General features: G+C 39.5%; 1 protein-coding gene across 2 annotated transcripts in view; it reads right to left on the bottom strand.

Annotated features, from left to right (window-relative positions):
- SCEL (sciellin) overlaps window positions 1–24,069 on the bottom strand; it is a 301,851-nt gene that overhangs the window by 132,388 nt on the left and 145,394 nt on the right. For both annotated transcript variants that reach the window (XM_028106136.2, XM_088022213.1), the window contains one exon: window positions 17,544–17,817. In XM_028106136.2, the coding sequence (XP_027961937.1) occupies window positions 17,544–17,623 (80 nt within the window). In that variant the 5' untranslated portion in view covers window positions 17,624–17,817. The remainder of the gene's footprint in view (window positions 1–17,543; window positions 17,818–24,069) is intronic.

The raw sequence follows: 24,069 nt of genomic DNA, 5'->3' as shown, positions 1-24,069 counted from the left end.
AATATTTTCAAGCCAAGAAGGCATTTTTGGCTTACTGGGAGAAGTCCTGCTACTCATTTTAGACTGGATTACCAAAAATCTCAAGTGTACCTGATTTTGATTTACACCATGATGAATTCTGACAGTGGGCATGTTTGTTCTTCAGGGGTTCTTTGGTTTGTTCTTGGGAGGAATCCTTTACATCGTGCATCTATCAGCTCCAAGTTTAATATGTAACTGCAGCTACCATAAGCAATGTCCTCCCACTGCTAACTAGTCCGTTCTGGACTGTGTCTCTACAATGGTTAAGTATGTAAGTACATAGGGGTTTGTTTTGGTTTTTGTTTGTTTGTTTTTTCATCATGCAAATCCAGATTTCTCATCTGGATCATCAGACATATGAGGTCATAGGCTTCTAGAATGGGCTGGATAGAGAAGCAGAAACCCAGAAAATAAAGACACCTCAGGAGAAATTCCAAAAAGCCCCAGGCAGTGCCCAGAAGCCCAGAATGGCATAAGCGTTCAGCAGTGGGTAGCAAATGGGTGTCTCAACACCAGGGACAAAGCAACAGGAGACTCCAGTGAATGTAAAGTTGGATGTGGTTGACATCAGTGGCAGATGCTACAGAACCTCAGAGGAAGGGTTAGGCACTTGTCCTTCAGAGGAATGAAAAGAACTTGGGTCCTGGAGGACCTATTAATGAAGTTCAAGACAAGGGCTTATTCATTAAAAAAAAAAAAAATCAAAGTTTAGAATCAAGTAAAGTGAGAGGGAAATCGTGGCATGTGAGCCTTCAAGCCATTGATGTAAATTGCCTGAAATTTCTTCCAGCTCAGAATGGACTTACTCTTCCAGTCAAGCATGCACCTGACCCTGTGGGGAATCTGCTATGGGAATTTAACAAATATGGGTTTAGGAAGCCAAGCAGATCACTAAAATTATACCTTCTTTTCTCAAACTTCTAATTCACTACTTGAAATAAATGAGCTCCTTTGTGATAAATAAGTACTATATCTTAAAGAAACTGAGCAAATGGAGATGGCTTTGAAATACCTAGATAAACATTTAAGTGCATTTTGCAGTGTCTCTCATTTTACAGGTTAATTACCTGGACCCAGGATGGCAAAGGCTACTATTTTTTACAAAAGAGCTCATCTCCCTTCTTCCTGGGCACGTGACTGTATGGAATAAAGAGTACAGCTCTTGGATTCCTTTACAGCTAGGCATAGCCCTGTGACTAAGTTCTGGCCAATGAAATGTGAGTAGAGTGTTAGGTGAAGCACCATGATGGGTCCTGAAATGGCGGGAACATGCCTTCTCCCTTTCTTCATTCCCAATGTCTGGATGGAGATATGCTGGCTTGACTTGAGAAATGGAGGCCATGGGATGGAGGAGCACAAAGACAGAAGCTTGGATCCTTGAGCACTTCAAGAAGCAGAGCTGTCTGCTGTTAGAGCAATAGAATGCCCACACCCAGGCATTAATGAGAGAGAAATGAATTTTGTTGATTCAAGTGTTGTCATTGAGTTTTACTGAAATTCACAAACAAATGCAACTCTAAATAATTCACAGAGCCATGTTCTTTGCAAAAGTCACATCAAGGCTAAGTGGTCATAGTGGCTATCAATGTCCAAAGTAGTAAGATGAGGATTATCAGTTCTTAGCTTATTTAACATTCCACTTAATGCAACATACAACAGAGCAGTGATATTAACATTCCCAGAATAGACATGTTTACTTCCATCACTATTTCTTGAGAAATTTTCACAGTCACCAAATTTTCTTACATAAATATAAGATTTACCTTGAGCAACATTGCTTACTCCTATTGCTTACTACAAAAAGCTTACTCCATTTAAAATAAATGGAACTGAAGGGAAAAAAATAACTAACTAGAGAATGATGAACAAAAGGGTTAGTGGGCTATAAGATGAGAGAGAAGGTTTTATACTAATCTTTCTCTGGCAGTCACAGTAGTAAAGGTGTTTTTTTTTATAGCTGGATGGATGATTCTCTGCAAAGCTGTGAAAAAAAGGAAAATTAATAACTGATGCCCACTGCCTTTCTGGGTGGGCTCTTCACATTATTTTCTAGCACTCCCAACTGTTTTTGTTTGTTTTGTTTTTATTTTATTTTATTTATTTATTTGAGAGAGAAAGAGTAAGCTCATAGCAGGGAAAGGCAGAGGGAGAGGAAGAGAATCTCAAGCAGACTCCACACTGAGCGCACAGCCTGATGCGGGCCTCAATCTCATAACCCTGAGATCATGCTCCAAGCCAAAACCAAGTTAGAGGCTTAAGTGACTGAGCCACCCAGGTGCTCCACTACCAACTGTTTTTAGCCCTAACATTCTTTATGATGCTCCTTGGCTGCCCCCTACACACACACTTAACACACACACACACACACACACACACACACACCCCTTTCATTAAGGCATGATTCTGTTTTCCAGAATTTTCCTCTCATCTACATTAATATAATAGGACTTGATACTTATATAGTCCTTAAATATAGCTCATTCAACCCTATGACGTACATAACTATGAGGTACCCTTATTATCCCATTTTAAAGATGAGAGTGTGAGCCATTAAACCTAGTAAATTGTGGAGTTAGAATCCAAACACAGGCAATCTGGCTTGAAGTGAGTCTGTTCTACAAACACATTCTATTCCCTCAGGAATATTTGTGAAATAAATATAGTTGGTGTTATTTATCAGATAACCACATTTTTCACAAAACACAACTCCTTAGCCTAGCTAAAATGTGTCTTCTCAGGATGCCTGGTTGGCTCAGTCAGTTAAGTATCCAACTCTTGATTGCAGCTCAGGTCATGATCTTAAGTTCCTGAGATTGAGCCCCATGTCAGGCTCCACACTCAGTGGGGAGTCTCCTTCTCTCCCTCTCCCTCTCCCCCTGCTGCAATGCTGGCTTGTGTGTATGCTCCCTCTCTCTAAAATAAATAAATAATCTTTTAAATAAGTAAGTAAAGAAGTAAAGAAGAAGAATCAGCAATCTATTGGAAGAGTACTTTGGGAAGGGGGCCTTGCATATCCCTCAAATCACACTGTAGACATTCAACCAGCTGGTACAAGCTGGTTGTCCAACAGAATCCTATGTGTCATCATGCTTGAGCTACTAACAATATGAACATTAGAAAGTAAGTTAATTTTGCAATTCTTTTTAAAGATTTTATTTATTCATTTGAGACAGAGATACAGAGAGAGAGAGAGAGCATGAGTTGGGGGAGAGGCAGACGGAGAAGGAGAAGCAGGTCCCTGCTGAGCCAGGAGCCCGATGTGGGGCTCGATCCCAGGAAGCTGGGATCATGACCTGAGCCGAAGGCAGACGCTTAACCATCTGAGCCACCCAGGTGCCCTGATGTTGCAATTTTTAAAATGAGGTTAGTAAGAGTGAGCCCCGATATACCTGAGCAGAATATATTCAAATTTTCCAAATGGTTCTCTTTTCTCTTTTATGAGGCTCAAGTCCTTCAACTAAAGAAACTGCTGGAATTTTATTATTTCCAGCTTAGTATTGAGCTGCTGTTCTTCATTATCACTTATGCTTCATTGTTATCTTCACTCTACCATTGATTTTTTTTTTCTCTATGCTGCTAGCCTTTTGAGTCTGGCAAACACAGACATTAAAAAGACTTTTTATCTATTGTGACCATGCTGTACTCTTTACTTCTGAGTTCTGATGCTGAGTTTTTCAATAAGGCACTATTGAGGGAAGCTACTCCTTATAAAGTAGTATGTTTATAACAATAACTGATATTTTACATTCTGTGAAATGGATTTTTCATTCTAGATTACAGATGAAGAAAGTGATGTTCAGAGAGATACCATGCATTGTGCATTGCACAGGATTAACCAGTGGGTAAGGGTAGAAACCAGAACTCACCCAGATCACCTGACTCCAAACGTTGTGCTCTTTCCATAACACTGTCATGTCTTTACCGGATTTAAAGGGTCCACCTTAGTAATAGTAAAAAGTCTATGAACTATATCTTTGAGGTTAGAAAACCAACGAAAATTATGATACAATTTAAAAAAACTCACTAAAAATCCAATCGATATTTGCAAAAACATATTCACTTATATCTCTGGCCAATACATGTTTTATGGTGTCTGTTGCCTACCCTCTCTTCCACTGGAAACTGGGAAATTGACTGACTGTACCTGGTGAGAGACAGCAGCTATACCATGGAACAAGGGATTCTACCCTCAAGCCCTTAACTAAGGATTGGACCAAAGCAAGGCCCTGGCCTAAAGGGCAAGACAATCCATTGGCCTGCGAGGAACCAATACCAACGTGGCCCAGTTTAAAAAGATGACCTGAGCCAAAGAGATTCTTTTCTTGAGAGTGTCGGACTGAGTACCAGGAGGATCAGAGCTCTTGTAGAAAATATCATGGCAACCATGATAGTACATAGTCAACTGAAGTTATGAGGAAATGAAAATAAAATGTATAAATAACAAAAGCCACCATTTATATGGTACTTACTATGTGTTTCACCTTGTTAATGTATTTACCCAACAAGTAATTACTGTTATTAACAACTCCCACCACCACCCTTTTACTGACGAAAATATTGAGGCACAAAGGAATTAAGAAACTCGTCACAAGCTGTAAGTGGAAGAGCAAGATTGAAATCCAGGCCATGTGGCTTTGCTGCCAAATTTGATTTCCCATAAAGGCAACTTAGTGTACAGACACAAAGAAGACAATAAATAACAACATACATGGTAAGAGAAACAGAAAATCACAAGAGAGAAAGACTCAGCAACAGGCAGAGAGACACAAGAGGCATCCAGTTCCCAACTATCTGTTTCAGCTCCTCTTCTCAGATTCCCATGAAATATCTGATTATGTCCTTATACAGCACAGCTTAGTGCATCTGTTCATTGCAAATGACAGATCCCTAAGGAAAATAATAGAACTCCTTCTGGTACTTCATAAATACGGTACTTGAAGGCACTAAAAGCGGTATCACTGTGTTACTTCTTGTTTGAGGTAAAGATCGGCTCTCTTGAAGATGTATGATCTGATGTGGAAGAGAAGGTAGAAATATATACATGCAAAAGAAATGTGTATAATTTCAAGAGTACAAGGAGAGTATGATGCAGATTGGAGTTAAAGTAAGCTGAATAAACTCAAAACTGTCGGTAATAAATCATTAAAGCTTTCCTGAAGAAATAAGGCACAAGCAGGGATATATTTGTTGAATACATTGCAGGGTTGGATAATAAAATCCGTGTGTATATGTGTTGCCGGGGGGTGTGGGGGGGTGGTCACATGAGCACATGCTTTTGGAATGTAGAGGAAAGAAAAAGATAAAACAGAAAATTTAAATGGAGGCAGGTGTTGAACAATTATACAAGAGCCCAGACCAAGGTAATTAATTTCTCTGGTCTTATAACAATCTGGTATATTTTTGGCTGATGCCTTAGTTAAAGCACTTAAAACAAACACATTTTATGATCATAAAACCATCACTGAATTATCATTTAATGACATTTAACCAAATAATCAAGCATCTTGAAATCAAATGCCTCCTTGCTAGGTGTCTTCCGGCCACACTATGTCTTTCTCGCAGTCCTATGTGTTGGTACATACCATGCACTCAATAAATACATAGAGACTAAATAAATTAATGTTAGTGTTATCTCTCCATTAGAAATGAGATCATATCTATAAAATTCAAAGTCCCATACAAGTTTTTTTAGATGAGTTGTTTATACAATGTCTTATGAAACAAAAAAATTCTTTGCTCATGTCTCCCTGGTTTCTGCACCCCCACCAGACAACCTATTCATGTTGTGTCATGGGGTTTTTGTGATTGCAAACAGATCAATGAAAATATACGTTTTCAGTTAATTTAAGCAGATTGATTTTGCCCTAAAATAGAATGCTGGCAACACTGTGTCTGCACAAATAACATCTCGGTCCTGTCTAACCGGGAAATTCCACCTGGGCTGAATTCAAGGAACCATGTTGCTAAAAAATACAAACTAAAAGCACTAGCAATACAAAAAGAAAGGAAAAGAAAAGGGAAAAAAGAAAAGAAAAGAAAGTAATTCATAAATATATTCTTTGAGAGCAACTGCCATATAAAATATAGCTGAAAACCTTCTTTGGGCTTCTCAGGGACCTGTTCAGAAAAACTGTAGAATAAAGCACCTATTTTGTTTTTGTCAGAACATACATACTCTCCTGATGTTTGCTAATCTCTGCCAAGTATGAAAGAAAACACTCAGTCTGAAGGGTTGTATGGATAAATGAATATTTATAAAATTACAGATGAGCATTCATATGTACAATGTTTACATTACACAAATGAACTGGCAGATTGTTGATACATTTCCTTTCCACTTTTCTGAATTTTCCAGATTTTCTGCAATAAATATGTATATTTTATGAAAAAAGAAAAAAAACTTCCCAGAATAAGAATTTTACAAAATTAATGTAGATAAGTCAGGTCAACAGAGCCCTATTTTGAAGAACGGTGAACTGCCATCATTTTTCTTAATGTCGTTAACAAAGAACTACATTAAATAGGAGGAGATCTTCCCTTTGTACCTTAATCTTGGCAGCAAATCCAAAATTGCTCCGCTCAAGGACAAAAGCTAATTCACTTTATATAATCAAAACTGGTGGGTTCTGTAAACAATGTGCTGAAAGATAAACCTTTGCATAAATCATTCTTCTCTTGTTATACTAAACTTCCATGAAACCCTCCTGAACAAACAGATTTTAATTTCAGTTTAGACATCAACATCCAGCAGGCTATTCCACTGATTAATGATGATAAAACCAAGTGGAAAGGGAAGCCATTTATGAAACAAACAATATAACAATCAATCAAGCCTACGGCAGATAAGATTCAAACACTATCTAGTACTTGACTCTCTAGCACCACTCTGCGGAGACCAGCTGAGCTGCTAAACACTTTAAAATTAACGCCAAAATGATCAGTGCTTAAGGTTCAGTGTCAGTTAGAATGAGGACTCAAAGATATAACGTGGTATCTACTGATCACCCCCAATGAGCTGGATTCTCTATGTTGCACACTTAGCTTAAATTCTAATATCAAAATGCAAACACTTCTTTCTCCAACATGCATCTGCCTCCTGCATCTGCCACACAGGCAAATTAATGGAGATCAAAGAGGGAGTGAACACCCCTGCACCTTTTAAGTGACTCTTTGATTTCTTCTACCATGTGAAATTGGGTTTTTGTTTATAATTTTACCCATTTGGTGTTACGTATTATTTCATTATTCCTTCAAACTATGTTTATATTGGTGATTGCAAGAAGTCTAGGACCCCCACGTCAACCCCCATCCCCTTGTAATCCCAACTGGCTCTATGAGAAATGAAGCAATCCCTCCACGTCACTCTGTTCCTAATTTAGTTTTTCTGTGGCACTAATCACTACGTGACATACCATATACTTCACTTATCAATTTGTCTTCTTCCTCTAACATTTTTACCCCACTAAGGCAGAAATTTCTATTTGTTTTGTTTACTAACAAATTACCAGTGCATAGGCTCTGACCTGTAGCAGGCAATATATAAAAATTGTTGAATAGGGGCACCTCCGTGGCTCAGTCTGATTAAGTGACTAACTCTTGGTTTCAGCTCAGGTCATGATCTCATTGGTCATGAGATCAAGCCCCGTGTCAGGCTCCACACTCAGTGGGGAGTCTGCTTGAGAGTCCTCCCTCTGCCCCTCCCCACACTCATGTGCATGCTCTCTCTCTCTCTCTCTCTCAAATAAGTAAAAAAATAAATCTTTAAAAAATTGCTTGAAAAGTGAATGAATGCATGATATTTTAAAAACCACTAGGAAGCCTAGGGGTTTCCACTAGGCAATTCTTATCATAATAACCCTTACTCAATGTGTCGGAAAGTCAACAAAAGGATTTTGTGGTTGCTGAGAGTTTTCATTCCAATCACAAAACCAGGAACTGAATAAAGTAACAGAGATGAGCTCGGGTTCCTTTGAGGTAGATTCAGTTCAAAATCCCTCTTATTACCTGACCCCCTCACTCTGACTGGTCACTATGGGGTTCTGGATCCCCAGGAACTAGTGTGAGCTCAGAGCACCTTTTGTGCTATACCTGAAAGATGCAAGCATTTCCCTCTCCCAGTGCAGAGCCATTCCCATAGCTGAAGGTCCCTTGCTTAAAGGCTAGAAGAAATGCACACTTATCATATCATCACTGAATTCTTTCTCAAGAGTACCTAAGCTTCCTTTTCATGTCTAAAATTTAAGTTTGGATATTGGATAAAAGGCCAAGACTTTTTAAGTCGTGGTCCAAATTGGCCCTTTGATTAACATACCTAGAATTTGGGGATTTTGGTCGATGTTGGTGTTGTTTTACAAATCAAATGTCTTCTTGCTGGGCTGTACGTATATTTTATTTCTAGAGTACTCATGACTAATCAGCAAATAGTGAAGATCTCTGGGGGTCAGACCATTGTGATTACCCACTGACTCATCTCTTTTTCCCCACCACTACCCAAACCCTAACTGTCTCCAATGTTAACATCCTGATATGTGACTTCTGCCACCCTGGGATTCTAATATTCCAGTGAAATCAGAGTTCACTTCGACTATGTCTCCTCTCACTGAATCCTAGGTCCACAAAGAAGAGACTCTACAGACATTACCTTTTAAAAGGCTGGGATTCTCCTCACCAATGAATTTCTCAGTGCATGACTCAGAGAGGCCTTGGGGCCACAGCCAGGTGTTAAGGGAATGGATTGAACACACACACACAAAAATTCCCTCTCACTTTCTTCCTCTATGTTATACAAGTAATGTCTAGGCCACCGTTGAGTCCAAGTTAATCAGCAGACTACAAAAAATAACTAAAATTCAACCCCAGTTGAATATAGAATTGCATATAGGTGCATGTACATATATTGACATATTCTTCTTGATCTAAATCACATTCTTCCATCCTTAGTCAACAATCCTCAGAATTCATTCCCTCATGTATCATCCAGAGTTTTGCAAATATAAGTTAATAAAATCTTACAATTCCATTGGGTTGATTTTGCAATAGGCCCTGGGGCATGATTATGCTGGGAGTGGGGTATAGGGCACAGTGTAGTGGACTTTGATGGTTTGAACACTGCACAACCCAATGCTTAGCACCCTGTTAGTTAAAATAGAAATTTCCATATAAGAGACTAGGGAAAGGTATAAACTGATGTAAGCAACCTGGAGCATAAATCTTTGAGTGTAGGTTCCAATCATCTCAGCCCTGTGGCTGAAAGAGATTACATATTTCTATCTTAGGAAGTGACTAGTTTTCAGTTGGTATCTTGAGCTGAGAGATAAAGATTTTGAGTGTCATTTTCTTCTATTAAACTGTCCACTGCTATACCCCCTGTCCTTGAATTCCTCACACCCCTCAACTGCCCTCTTAGAGCAATTACCTTGTCTCACAAACCAGCCTTCAATGGGACTGTCACTCAAGGGGACAACAAGTGATAATTTGATTGGTTGGTTTTTTTTTTTTTTCACTAATTTCAGTGGCTTCTCGGATCCATTTTCTTAATATCAACTTGATTTCCACTTTCTCTTACCCCCTCCAAGGACAGGTAATAAACTCTAGGTTCCCCACAATTTTTCTGAAGGTCTATGGGCTGCAGTCTCTCCTGGTACAAATTTCAATAACAGGGCTTTGGATGCAAATAAAAGAACCCAACCCCAGCTAATTAAAGCAGAAATGGAAATCATTTAAAAGATATTAGATAGCTCACATACTCTCTGGAAGGGCTAACAAAGCAAACTTAGGGATTTTACAGCCAGAAACAATTCCCAAAAGCAAACCACAGGACTTGTCAAGTAAAAACATTCTGAGGCTCCTACCAGGCACAAACACCACAGCACACTTGAAGAGCCTCAATGACCAGACCCTGGACGCTGCCTAGGGAGCAGCTCCCACTGTTCCCCTCGGGAACCAAATGTGGTTGTTTATGCTGTCCCCAACCCCATATGTTGTCCAAATATATTCTGGATGGTCCTTGCTTCTTGGTGTCACTAGTTACTGATTCACAGTCTGGAGGGCAGATGGAGCTGATTAACAGAGCCTAGATCCATGCTCTAACTGCAAGGAGCCTAGAAAGAAAGGAGAGTGTTAGAAGGTAAGGGAGGGACAGGAAAGTATCCCACAAACTGATAATGCAGTTTGAGACTGGAAAACAAAGTAGGTGACTCCATACAATTCACACAGAGTTTTATTCAGGGTAACTTACTGATCAGGGATCGGGCGGGCAATGATCCAGCGGCTGCACAGCTATTCTCAGCAAAGTCCAGACCTTGGTCTACAAATTTTATAGAGCAGGGGTTGGAGCTGAGGAGAGTGGGATATATAGTAAGATCAAAGGGTTTGTATGAACCTAATTTACAGCTAACCTTTAATTAGATCTTGTGGCGCCACCTGTGCATCAGGAAAGGGAAAAACTATAGATTTGTGGGAGGCCAAAGCAAGCCTCCCCCCACCCCAGCTTTGTCAGGTATTTCTAAGGTTTGTACATTAATCCCCAAGGGAATAACATGCAGCCCCAAGAGAGGTCATCGAGTGAACATGAGCAAGGTGGACAGCCAAAGATGGAGTCACTATTATCAGCACTCCGACAGTGAGCTCTGGCAAGACATCATAAGGGAAAACATTCCCCAAACATAGACTATGGGTTCTGATGCTTGGATGGACAAAAACAAAATTTATAAAGGTCCACTACCCATGTTGTATAAGAAACGGCAGGGGCTAAGGAGACACAATTGGGAGATAACTTGAGTTTAGTGACCATGATTTATACTATTTTTATTCCCCCCTAGCATTACACACACACAAACACATACATATGCATGTACACACACACACACACACAAACACACTAAATGAACTAATATCCTAGATCTTATAAGTCAAAATGAAAGATAGCAATGCTGCATCCTATAGCAGTGAATCAAAGAATACATGAGTATGAGTCTTCACACTGACTTTGAAGTGGGTTCCTAGAGGGCCTCCACTGATCACTGCATGGTCACAGGTGTCTTATTCTGCATTATAACTGGATATAAGGGCCCACTGAGCATAAAAGATAACTAATAGATAATCACTATTATAAGCAACTCAACTAAAATTTCATCTGAACCAAGTCAATTCAAGGAGAAACACATGGCAGTATCTAGAAATAATATGATAGTAGCAAAAAGGTAATATATTTCTTGTACCAGTCAAAAAAAGGAGTCACACCAATAAAACTAATTTCAGTTAATAAAAATGCAGCGAGAAATATTTTTAAATACATACAGTTTTTAAAAATTTCTTTGCAGTACTGAGGAGTACTCTTGCTAGATTAACTTCTAAAGTATAAATCTGACCATTTCACTATTTTCCTCAAATTCGTCACAGATTCTCAAAATAGACCCTACACCCGTGGAATAGAGATTATACATGAATAGGTCAATAAAACCTGATTTAAATTTTTTTAAAAATTCCACCTCCACTTACCCAGTACTTAGAAAACAAAGTTTTTCTGCATCTCTACCAAATATTAATGATTCCATAATGATTTGACTAAGGGGAGGAAATATGGGCTCCTATTTCTGTTCCCCCAGGACAGCCTTGGCAAGTCATTTGGCCTTACTAAGTTCAGTTTCCACATTTGCAAAATGAAGAAATTGGACAAGATTCTTTCCAGCCCTGAAAGATTGTCAGCTCTACTTGGCCAAAGTGTACTTGCCCATGCCCCACCCCCACCTAAAGTAGGTTTTATTTCCATTCACCTTGATTGATCAAGGTAATCACCCAAAGGATATAAAACACAAATGGTAAAGTTACCAATTCTGAGTCACGAAAGCAAAAAATAATCTAGTTGCTCAGAATTTCCATAATGCTTTATTATATTTTCAAACAGTGTTTAGCCATTAATCGACACAAATCATAATTGGAAACATGAAAGACCCAGAAATGAAGGAAACCATCATTGACAAAATTTACCTAACAAGTCAAAAGCAGAGAAAATGACATTTAAAAATTGTGGGTGAATGATCCCATGGGTGACTGGGCGAGCCACATGCATTGTGGGGACTGAGTGGTATAACACAGTGCTCGAATGGGAGAGAGACGCCACAATCTGGATTGAGCCCTACTTCTTGGGTCCTCATCCCCTTCCTGTCTTACTCACCCTGGCTCACCTGGAACTGGGATGATAACAATAACTCTCCCACCTGACACCCAGGGACTACTGTTCTAACATTACCATAACATCTCTCCTTATTACAATTAGATAATTCATTCAACCTTCCCTGAGCATTTGTTATGCATGTCATGCCAATGTTTCATGTAACCCCCAAGCAAATGAATAATTGGAATCTTCCGCCCTCATCCCTAACACCTCTCTGGCCTCTGCTCTCTCCCTTGTTCTGCTTCCGTCCCACTGACCTCTCTCTGCCCCCAAGGGTTCTCCAGTCCCACTGAGTGGGTGCTCAGGTCATGATCTCAGGGTCCTGGGATCCAGCCATCGAGCTCCCTGCTCAGCAGGGAGTCTGCTTCTCCCACTTCCTCTGCCCCTCCCCCCACTTGTGCTCTCTCTCTCAAATAAATAAATAAATAAATAAATAAATAAAATCTTTAAAAAATAGGATAGCATTGGTAAAGTCGTGGAAGATATGAAATAATAATAATAATAGCTAACATACAATATGCCAAGAACGATGCTAAGAACTTATATGTATTGTCATTTTATTGTTACATCAACCAAATAATGTAAGTATAATTTTTTCAGATTAGGAAAGTGAGGATGTAGTTAAAAAATATGTTCAAGATCACCCAGCAGGTGAGTGTTAGGCTGGGGTATGAATCTCAGGGACCTCCATCATTTTCTGACTCCAAAGCCTATGAACTAGGTTAACACTATCTACTCTTCCAGAATTGAGCTAGCTCAAGTGTCCCAAGCAACTCAGCACCTGTGGTCACCATTTGTCTCACCACCCCCAAGAGTGAACATCTATCCATCCCTCTACTCTTGTGACTCTACCATTTTCATGACACAACTTCTGTCTGTCCCACCCGCTCTGAGTCTCTCATTTTTGCTTCTCTCTGCTATTGCTTCTCCATTTCTACTGCTTTCCACTTCTCCTGTCCTCTCTGTCTCACATTCATGTTCTCCACGAGAGCCTTTCATTGTGTTAGAGAAACGTCTGTAATCATCATTGGTTGGCTTGGACTGTTTAGCGTCCAACTCCTGTTAACACTCCAATCTCCCTTCTGGGGGATCTTCTACAGATACAGGCATGGAACCCATATCCTACACAGTAGCCAATGAGCCAGTGCTCGCTCTCTCCATGCCTAGCCTGGCTATGGAGCAAGCATGTCACTTGGCCTCAGCTAGCCAGACAAGTATAAGGACAGCTGAAGACCACCCCCATCAAAGGAGCAGCAGTGGAGGCAGCAGGTTGAACATGCTGCTCCTCCTGTATAACTTTTGCTGTGTTCCCCACTGCAGACCTCTTCAGAGCACCTTGGTTTCTGCCTCTTCTCTAAGCCAGGTCTTCTAGGTCCCTATAGAGATCCAAGCCACAGACATCCTTCCAGCAAATATTCTGTTGAGGTTAAATTAGCCAAAATCATTTCCTATTGCTTGCAAACAGGAATCCAACCAGGACTCAGACACCATGCTGTTATGGCTCTCACATCTGAGCTGCCTTTGGCTATGGTGCTTACATCTGCTGCCTTTGGCTACAGCCCCTCTCTATAATGCAATCCCTTGAAGCCGGCGTGGCAGAGCCACATAACTGAAAACATGGCAGCTTTGGTCAAAGGAGCCACCTGTGGCCTCTGTATTCAGGAGGGAGTTGGGAGTAGGGACTCTGATGGACCCTAAATCAATACTCTGGGAGGTTTATATGTTGAACCAATTGAGTCAGTGACCAGTGGGAGACTGAAGATGTATGAAAGAGAAGAGACAAGGGTGGAGTAAGGGCTCTGAGGAAATGGGAGTGAGGTAGAGGGACTAGTCCTGGAAAATCAGAAGAGTCTCCTCGCCCCCAACCCCAACCCTGCTCCTGAGATCGCTAATGCAGGTATGTTTATAAAGTGAAAGGAACTTGAAGGAGTTCTTGTAAATAGAATCTACTTCCTCTGTGAGGTAAGAGCCAAGGTAATCTGGTGATCGTGACTGCAGGGGGTTGTGGGGTGGATTTGAAGAAAGTGATGAAAATTTGGAAAACCCACGGTGAGAAACTGGAGAGGGGGGGTGTAGTGGGAACTGACAAAAGGACCACTGAGGTGCTTTGAGGCAACTGTTTGCATTTCCATCCCTTAACAGCAACTAACTACTCCATAGAGAGTTTTTGAACAAGGACTCAGACAAAGGATAACAAGCTTTCCCTGAAACTTTTTCGGTGCAAAAACAGGGGCTTGGCAAAATCTAGCAAATTTCACAAAATAGAAAAACCTTTAACCTAACTTCTCAATTTTGTAGTTTTGCAACTCTGGGACTTTTCAGAGTGACCTCCTTTGCCAGTCCGGAAGGTGGTAATTACTGGACTAAAAAAAAAAAAAAGTATGAAACAATAGAAATCTTTTCTTAAGGAATCTGGATTCTGTCTGATTCATTCTTTTTGAGATGAAAAAGTTGGTTCACTTTGTATACAAAGGTATAAAAAAAAATTTAGACCAAAGACGTTAAGGGCCTTTACAGAAATATTAAGTAGTGACAGTCACATTGACAAATCTATTCAAAGTGGCCATTATTATTGGAGGAAAATGGAACTGCCAAAATGAGCCTTGCTGAAATTCAGACAGACAGTGAAAAGCTCATCTCTAAAATCTGAAGAATAACACAGCTTGGGTGTGGTTATGTTTGATGATTCAGCACATCGAATTAAATCGTAAAATGCCCTGCCTGCTGATTCTGGTAAGCAACTGAACTGATACATAAATTGTAGGCTGTGTTTTAGACTGCTGGTTAGATTCATGAAGTAAAGATGTGCTTCTGACTTATAAGAAAATGAACAATCCCTTGGCCTTCGCAGTCATCTCCTAAAAGAAGACAGCATCTGGATAAAATTCAACATGTAATTTTAGCTTTTGTCACATTTTGAATAAAAATAGTTGGCTGAACAACTACCTATTTAAATTATTGAAAGCGGGTGATTACAAATAAGCGTCCTGGCTGATAATTAGAGTGGCAGTAGAAATTATTCAGAGTATGAAGAGCTTGGATAGGATTCCAGAAGTAGTTTTCCCTTAAATTGAGTGGTGCAGACAAAGGCAGTTTGTTCTTCAAAAAAATGAGTATTCTTACACTATCACATTCATTGATGGAGGCTACACAGACATGGGTTAATTTATTTAGCATTTCAGAGGTTTGGGGTTTTCAAACTGCAAAGATGAAGCAAAATAGAGATTAAAATTCATCATTATTTTCTTGTTCTTTTCAAACATGAAAGCATCACATTCTTAAATGACAACTCCCAGCACACAGGTTTTTATTTGAGACATGGTAAAGAAACAAAAAGATCAACTCCCTTTTTGACACCTAATATGATTCAAAACAGCCACTAGAGGACAGTCAAAACACTGGGGATGTAGTGAGGCAAGTCCTTAGATAAGTAACTTCAAATGAAAGGATTTTAAAAAGCATTTGATCAATGTTTAGAGAGAAAGAGATTGTTAGAGAAATTCAGAGACAGAGATAGATAAAGAACAAAGTATCTTCTTGATCACATGACTGTAACAATGAGAAAAAGCAGTAAAAATGTCCCACAAGCGTGCCAGGATTTTCACTGGAACACATTTCCAGGACAGTACAATCACAGCATGATATCTGCCCCGTGCCTTGGAGACAAGAGTTGTAGGACAGTGATTCAGCACATATGACGTAATGAGGTCAGTTCCCCAACACATTTGATTTCAAACACTGCTTCCAAAACAGCAGAAGATCAAGGATAACACCCAAAACACAAATCACTGGCATCTGCCTTATGGAACATTCACAGGCAGCTGCAATGGTAGGTGTGTATGTGCTTTTAATGTAAGCGATGTCTTTTTAGATTCCAAAGTCAGAATTGTTACTTTTTAAAAAAATTCCCATGGCTCCATTTAACCCACGCTATTTGTGGGAGGTGAGGAAGAGATGACTCACATGATTGCTAAAACGCTTGTGAAAATGCAGATAAAATGGTGACAGACATTGAAGTACTCAGCTCTTAGTCTTTAAAAATCTCTCCAAAAAGAGTATTGGGCTAGGAGTGAGGAAGGCATGAAGAAAAATTAATCCTATGCATTATGAAGATTCCCAGACTTTAAGCTAAAAAGTATTTTAAGGTCGTAGGCATCTGATTTTTTTTTCATTATTGCCAGTCTATAATTTTTCTCTTAGCTATTTTAAATTAGAAAAATCTGTATATTGTGATATCACATTCAAGAAGCTTTCCAAATCAGCTACTGCTGAATTAACCATGGAAATGTCAAAGGGAATTAAAGAACCTTCTAGGGGTAAGTGAGATGAATAAAGACAGAAGTCAGGGCCAACACATTTTGATTTCCTGAAGCAGAGCTTGGGCAGTCGGTTTTAGGACTTCCGTGAACAGCACTCTGGCTCCTTGGAGGAAAAGGCTCTAAGCACTTTGAGCTGACTCAATGGGAAATAACTACATCCTTGTTCTTTCAGAGTGAGAGACTAATCTAACTTGTTGACTGTAAAAGGGAGCAAGGGTGATACTTATGTCCCAGATACTTAAATCTCCAACCCTTTGTCTGAAATACAGCGGAGATTAATTTATTGAGCATATTTACTTCCATTTTTGTAAGTAAATACTTATTTTTCATATGAATGCAGAGAAAAACAAATCATTTAGCCTAACATAAGACATCTTACGATGAGTCTTATGACCACGTTTTATTCAAATCTCCTCTCTAAACATTTATGTGACTCTGGGTTTGCCTTTCCTTTTCCTTTCATAAAGCAGATTTGCACTGGGGCAGTAGAATCAGGCATGCCTTAACTATTTGGCCCCTTGGGTTCACTGGAGTTATTCTACTTACTGTAAGAGACAGGGGAATTTGAATTAGTGATTCCTAAATTCCTTAAGAGGCTTTCATATGTGGTAGTGATTCTGAGCACCAAAGGGTTTTTGTAGACCTGGCTCTACTACAAAGAACCTAGCCTGTAATTATGCAACTTATAGGACAGGTTGTAAAATAAATTAGTCATACACAAAGGTAAAAGTTCAGATGCTAACGTGCCTGCAAGTTTGAGATTTTTAAGCCAAGTTCAAATATGCAGATTCCTCTCCAAAAGTTACCCTAGTCTCACCAGGAGAGATATGCACCCCTACAATTCCTAATTGTACCCTTCAGATGGCCCTTGTCTATCTTATATTATAGTTACTGTACATTCCTAAAAAGCAGGGTTGTGTCTCACACATCACTCAATTGCCTGATTGTCTGGCACAATTGTAACTCCATAAATATTGACCAGATGAATGAGATTGCAAGATAGAAGGTAAGCAAGAGATGGGACTCACCCAACACATGTCCCTGGGTGCTTACTTTCCTTGTAAGGCGATTTAATCTTCCATCCAGAAGCAAGGCCCAGAGCTTCCATGGATGGTTCTCTACTTTGTTCCCAGGTGTCCGTGCTGCCTCAGCCATGCCCTCCAGATGCAGGAGTCGGCCTCCTTTGCGAAGGTTAGTCAGCCTTGAGGTTCTCGAACTGCTGGACAACGTTAATTGATATTCCTTAAAAGGATGGATTGACTGGGTCGTGTCTTGCGTAGCATCTCTCACATCGGAGGTGCTCTGTACAAGAGGAAGGAAGGGAAGAATGATTATATGGAAAGATATTAAGCTCTAGTTTCTTAAATACCAACAGAATTTTCAGAATCAAATCTGCCAGACTGCTGCTGTAGACCACTTGTTCTCCTCTGAGCCCTTCCTGTCCCTTCCATCCTCACACTCAATAATGCCATTTGAATGAGTCATATCGCTCCCAGGATGGTATTTTATAAAGTTAAATGTTTTAGGAAGAAGTAGGGTTCTTTGATCTTTAATCTGGTTTGTAGCTCTGTTTCTACTTACTCTCTCCAGGCTCTGCTTTTCTTCCCAAACCTCCTCCAGGTTTTGGTGTTTGTAAATTGCTTGTTCCTTCATTATTTTTAACATGTGCTCCACCAGAAGCCCACAGTACTCCTGTACGAGGAGCTAACACTGATAGAGGAGTAAACTGGCATAACCAAAAGAAAAGAAAAAATAATTAAACCTGATGCCAAAACAAACTTAAATAAAATTCTGCCTGTTTATTTTTTTCACAGTTGGGAGGAAAATCTCAAAATTTAATAAGCTCCATTGTTTAACAAAATAGCACTAAAATGGCCATAAAAAATAAGTGTGGGTGTATTTATGTACTAAGTATGATTTATCCTCCCTCCCCCCCTTTCTTTCTCACTCTTTCATCTGTTCATTCATTCTTTCGTGATAACACACGTAAGCAGATCAAACAAAGGGACTTTTCTTCTTCTGAACATATTAAAAATGAGAGAAATGGGAAGGGGTCAGATATCCTGCAAAAACGGCAGAAGTGTGACTGAATTGTCTTTAGTGGATACTATAATATTCCTAATTGTTTTGCATGAGAAACATTTAATATATTGGCAGGGTCACAATTCTGGTATATCAATCATGTATATTTTAACCTTCAGTATAATTTCATATGTTTGACTTCATTTCCTTAACCCTGTATGTCAAAATGTAATGGTTTCCCAAAGGTAAGATTCTTTGAAGACTTTGCCCTTTATGGCGGCCATACTTTATCTTAACATTTTAGTGATAGTCATTTGATTAATAGAAACAGAGGCTCACTCATGACATCTACGCCAGCAATGAGTTAGTTGTTCACCAAATGATTTTTCCTTCCTTTCCAAGTACCTGCCGGGTGGCATGTCATAGCCACTTTTCCAATTGGATGTAGCCTGTGACTGGGTGTTGGTCAATGGAATGAATACCATGAACAGTATATGAACAGTCATATACTACTTCCAGGCCTCACATACACATTTCTCTCTTTTTTCCCCTTGTACCAATTGAATGGAGAAGTCTCAGGATCAAAAAAAAAAAAGGATCTACAGCCTACACTGCTATTTGGAGGACAGCTGACCTGTAAAGCCAGCCAGCCAGGCTAATATGAGTGACAAACTTTTATTTTGGATTTCCAATCCAAATTTCAAACTTTACAGTTTTGACATTCTGTGTTATAGCAGTTGGCCTGTCCCAACTAATATACCAATCTGAGAAAACTGATGTTATGTTATTCTAAAGATCTTCATGGATGGGAGCTGAAATGGGAAAACCAAGCTACTGGGAATTACTGTGAATATAGAGATCTGCTGTTTTCTCTCTCTGTGTCATTCATTCACAAAGCACCAGACTAAGATAAGATAGCTGTGGCAAAGACATTGTTGTAAATATTCAATTCAAAAAATATTTAGTAAGCAAAACTATGTGCCAGACACCAACATGAAGGGTCATCTTTAGTTAACCACTAGATGGGAGTGGCAAATGGTTCTTATGAAAAGGGTAGAGAGCAAGAAAACAACACAGCTTAATAAGACAATTAACTAAAGGCTTTGGTGGGGGGAAATAAACCAGGCATGAAGAAATGGGAGAGGGAGTTGGACACCAGAAGAAGGAGGTATAGAATGGAAGTAGGAAGCAGAGCTTGGAGATATTCCTTGAGGTACTCTGGGAGATTTTTATGGGATCCTGAGGTCCAGCCCAGGAATGGGGAAGAAATAGTAACAAGCACCAATCTGACATCTGATACCTTCAGCCTTCTATTCATTCTTCCCATCTTCTTTAATCTTTCCTCATAAATCTTATTTTCTAACCATGTAATGATCATTTCATTCCCTTTGCTCTTTTAAAATAAGTAGGCTATTTCTAGGCTTTATAAACTTTCCATTATAGTCCCCTAAACTGTATTCAAGATAAAAGATGAAGCACCTCTCCATACTTTACAAAGCCATGCTCCATAGTTATACCTCATGGTACACCCCAGGTATCTGGTGGGAATCTTGGAGGGACTGTCAAACCAATCAAGCAAAAGCAATTTCTAGGGCACCTGGGTGGATCAGTTGGTTAAGCGACTGCCTTCGGTTCAGGTCATGATCCCAGAGTCCTGGGATGGAGTCCCACATCAGGCTCCTGGCTCAGCAGGGAGCCTGCTTCTCCCTCTGACCTTCTTCCCTCTCATGCTGTTTCTCTCTCTCTCTCTCTCTCTCAAATAAATAAATAAAATCTTTAAAAAAAAAAGCAATTTCTAGATCCTTTTCTGCAATGGTGAAGAACAGACCACCATACAGAGTCTTGGATTTCTATGTAATACTTTTGGTAGGATATAAAAAAAAAAAAGAAAATTCCTGCCTTAATTATTATGATTTTCTGTAGTTGGCTGCCACTGAGCAAGGTTGAGCAATCTATTTCTCTGAAGGGAACACCCATCTTTCTGGGAAAATTTAGGCACATTCCTTCCTAGAAGAGAAGGGAAAGACTAAGTGGCCTTTGGCAGAATTTTAAGACCTATCTAAAAAAATGACATTTCACAATGATAACATGGTGTGGCAGTGAAAATCTTGATTTGACATTGTCCACTGTCTCCAAAAGGTTCACAGTGCTTTTGCATATACATAATTTCATCCAAAGATGCTTATGTTGGTAATAGCCTCACTTGTAGAGCCAGGTAAATTAGTCTGTTCGAGGCTTCCTGGGAAATGCTGTAGGCTTAGAACTGGTACTTTTATTTAGGAAATAACTAGACAGAGCCTGGAATCATAATGTTATCCCTTTTGAGTCAGAAGGCCTTGAGCAGATGAGGTAACTGCCCTCTGCATCTTTGTCTGTGAAATGGGAGTAGGTTGCTAGACCACATTCCCTTCCCCTTCACTCTTTTGATTTTTATCATTCTCCCCAGTAGGTCACAGTGGGTTCCCTTTGTTTCCATCCTCACCCTCAGTGGAGAGGGGTCTTTTAGCTTAGTATTCAGAACTTTCCTGACCTCTCAATCTAAAGGAAACATTCAGTTCCGCATCACATTACTCTGGTTTATTTTGTCCATAGAATTCATCATAACCTGAAATTATCTTTTAAAAATAATTTATTGGTTCAATCACCAAGCATTTGTACTCCTCCATACATACACACACATTAGAACATAAGCCCCATATCTGTTTGTTCACCACTGTATAGTACAGTACCGAGTGCACAACAGTCATTTAATTGAGTAAATCCAAGATGCGCCACGTGAACTTTATGGATGCTTCCCAAGAATGGGGGATATAATGTAAAGAAAACTTACTAATGTAAGTAAAAGTAGTACAGTGACACAAAGTCAGGACTGAGGGAGAGGGCAGAGGATGATGTGGAAATGAGGATGAGAAAGAAGGAGACCAAGGGAGGAAGGAGTCCGTGAGCCCCTGCTGAGAGCAAAGTTGGCAGGGACAGGAGACAAACAAGGGGAGCAGGACAGAAACATCTGCACTTTCCTTTGAACTCCAAGGATATTCCTAGTAGACATGAGTAAGCTGGGAACTATTCTCACTGGACTTCCTAGCTATTTGGAATGGAAAGAGGTGTTTCAGCTGTGATACTTATTTCTAGTGGTGTTGTAAGTATTAAAGTGGGTTCATGTATGTAATACCATAGTACCATGATACAGAGTAAGCAGTGACCTCAACTCCTTGGATCCCTTTTTTCCTGGGCATCTTCAGCATCTTCTCTCCCCTCATTATTCCCTGTCAGCATTCAGACATGTGCTCATAGTTCCTATCTTTTGAATAATCTCTTTGCCCTTGCATCTGTCTCTATTTATCTTTGTTTCTCTGTTCCCCCTCACAACTAAGCTTCTGGAAGACAAACAAACAAACAAAAAACCGAACCCACCCCATCACTGATTGACCTACCACAGTCCAGTTATAGAAACTGGTCTCACTAAGGCCACAAGTTACCCCCTAGTTGTCAAAAACAATGAGCCATTCAGACCCCTTCTCTCCTGCTTCTTTGCAGCATTCAACATTCTTGAGCACTTGCTTCTTAAAACCCTTTTCTCCTGGATTTTTTGATATCACACTCACCGGGTTCCTCTCCTACCAGTCTGGTCCCTCCTTCTCATGCCCCATTGTGGATTTTTCCTCTTCTGCCTGATTTTTAAATGTTGAAATTCCTCAACAAGGCTGAAGGTCAACATCTGACCTTCTTCTCTGTCTTCATTCTTTAAGTATCCTCATCCATTCCTATGCTTTAAATCCATCTGTATTATAACTCCCAAATTCATAGCCTCCAAATTTATATTTCAGTTCCAGATCTGTGTACCCAAATGTCTACTTGACATGTCCACTTGGATGTCCACTTGGACATCACAAACTTAATGTGTCTAAAATGGAACTCTTGCTCTCCCCTCACCCCAGCCCAAACCAATACCCACCCTCTTCCAGTCTTATTTGTCTTAGGAAGTGACACCACCATTCACCCAGAAAATAGCAAGCCTCTCCCTCAACTGCTATGGACAATCCATTACTAAGCCTTGCCAGTCTTCTCTCCAAATTAAATTTTAACTCCATCTCTTTCTCTTCATCTCCACTTCTTTCACTCTGGTCTTTCCTCCATCATCTCTCATCTGAAAGGCTTTTTATGTTCTTTCAATTTTGCACAACTCCAATTCATTCCTAGAATTCCTATTATATCCTATAATGATAATTTAAAAATTAAATTTTATTATATCACTCTGCAGCAAGTAGAATAACATTTGTCTTTTCCATGGCCCATTCAGAATAATCTAGCCTCAGTTGCTTCTAAAGGTGCATCTCATTTTAGTCTCTTATCCCTTGCCATGCACTAAGCATATAGTCTTTTTCTACCCTTCACATTTGCCTGTACCTATGCACAACCTGTTTCCTCTAGTTGAGATATCTTCCCCATCCCCTTCACCTGTCTACTCCAGTAATTCCTCAGGTTTCCATTCAAATATTCCCTGATTCATTAATCTACATTAGGCCTTCCCCTATTTTTTCCTGAACTCTGTTCTTTTCTTTCATACAATCTAACACAATTTGTAATTATATACCTATACATATGGTTATCTATATCAATATAAAATTATATATAGCATATATTTAATATGTATATGATATACTGCATATAATATTACATATAATTCTATATCTGGTATATTTAAATACACATAACATAAATATATACAGATAGAGTTATATCTGTAATTACACAGCTCTACATGTGATTGTTTCCCCAACTAGACAGTAGGAATTATATGTTTTCCTCATAATTGTATACCCCACCCTTGGCAGTGTGCGTGACACAATATGCATATAATAAATATTTGTTTTGTGAAAGAATATCATTACTCAGTAGTAGTAACACAAATATGTTAGTAGTATAGACCCAAATCCCTTTTCTGAGTCCCTTACAGCCAGAGATGTTTGGGAATTCAGAAATGTTCTGATTTTTGTGCATATATCACATTATAGAACACTCCTGGCAGACTTTAGGGCAGCATCTGTAATCAAACACTAATATTTCCACAGTTCAATGTACAAATATTTATAATAAGTAGAAGTAGTTAAATCTCTGAATAGTCACATCAGGTCAGCTCCAATTCCATCATCAATGAAGTTGTGAAAACAAAGTCTGAGTTTTCAGAAGAGTTTGGATTTAGGAATTGCCCATAAAGGACTGAGGAGCTGTCCTATCTTTGCCATGATATCTGGCTTTCATAGAAAGTGCCACAGAAGAGCTCACTTTCACCGTGTGAAAAAGCATTTACTCAGACTGACCCAAAATAAATTTGAGCTATTCATGGGGAAATAACTGACTCCACATGGACTCCAACAGACAGCCTTTCCACCATTAAATTCACTCTCACTGACATAACCATCTGGGAGCACTTGAAACTCTACATTTTGCAACAGAGTTGGGAGAAGAAAAAATATAGGGAATTCTGTCCAAAGCCATGGTCCCTACTGCCCAAGATGTATTTAACTTTAA

The sequence above is a fragment of the Eumetopias jubatus genome, unplaced genomic scaffold (assembly GCF_037043125.1).
Source record: "Eumetopias jubatus isolate StellerSeaLion01/CBP00866 unplaced genomic scaffold, mEumJub1_p1.0 scaffold_3, whole genome shotgun sequence".
Taxonomy (NCBI): domain Eukaryota; kingdom Metazoa; phylum Chordata; class Mammalia; order Carnivora; family Otariidae; genus Eumetopias; species Eumetopias jubatus.
The sequence above is the reverse complement of the archived record's forward strand: the minus strand, read 5'-3'. Positions and strand labels throughout refer to the sequence as shown.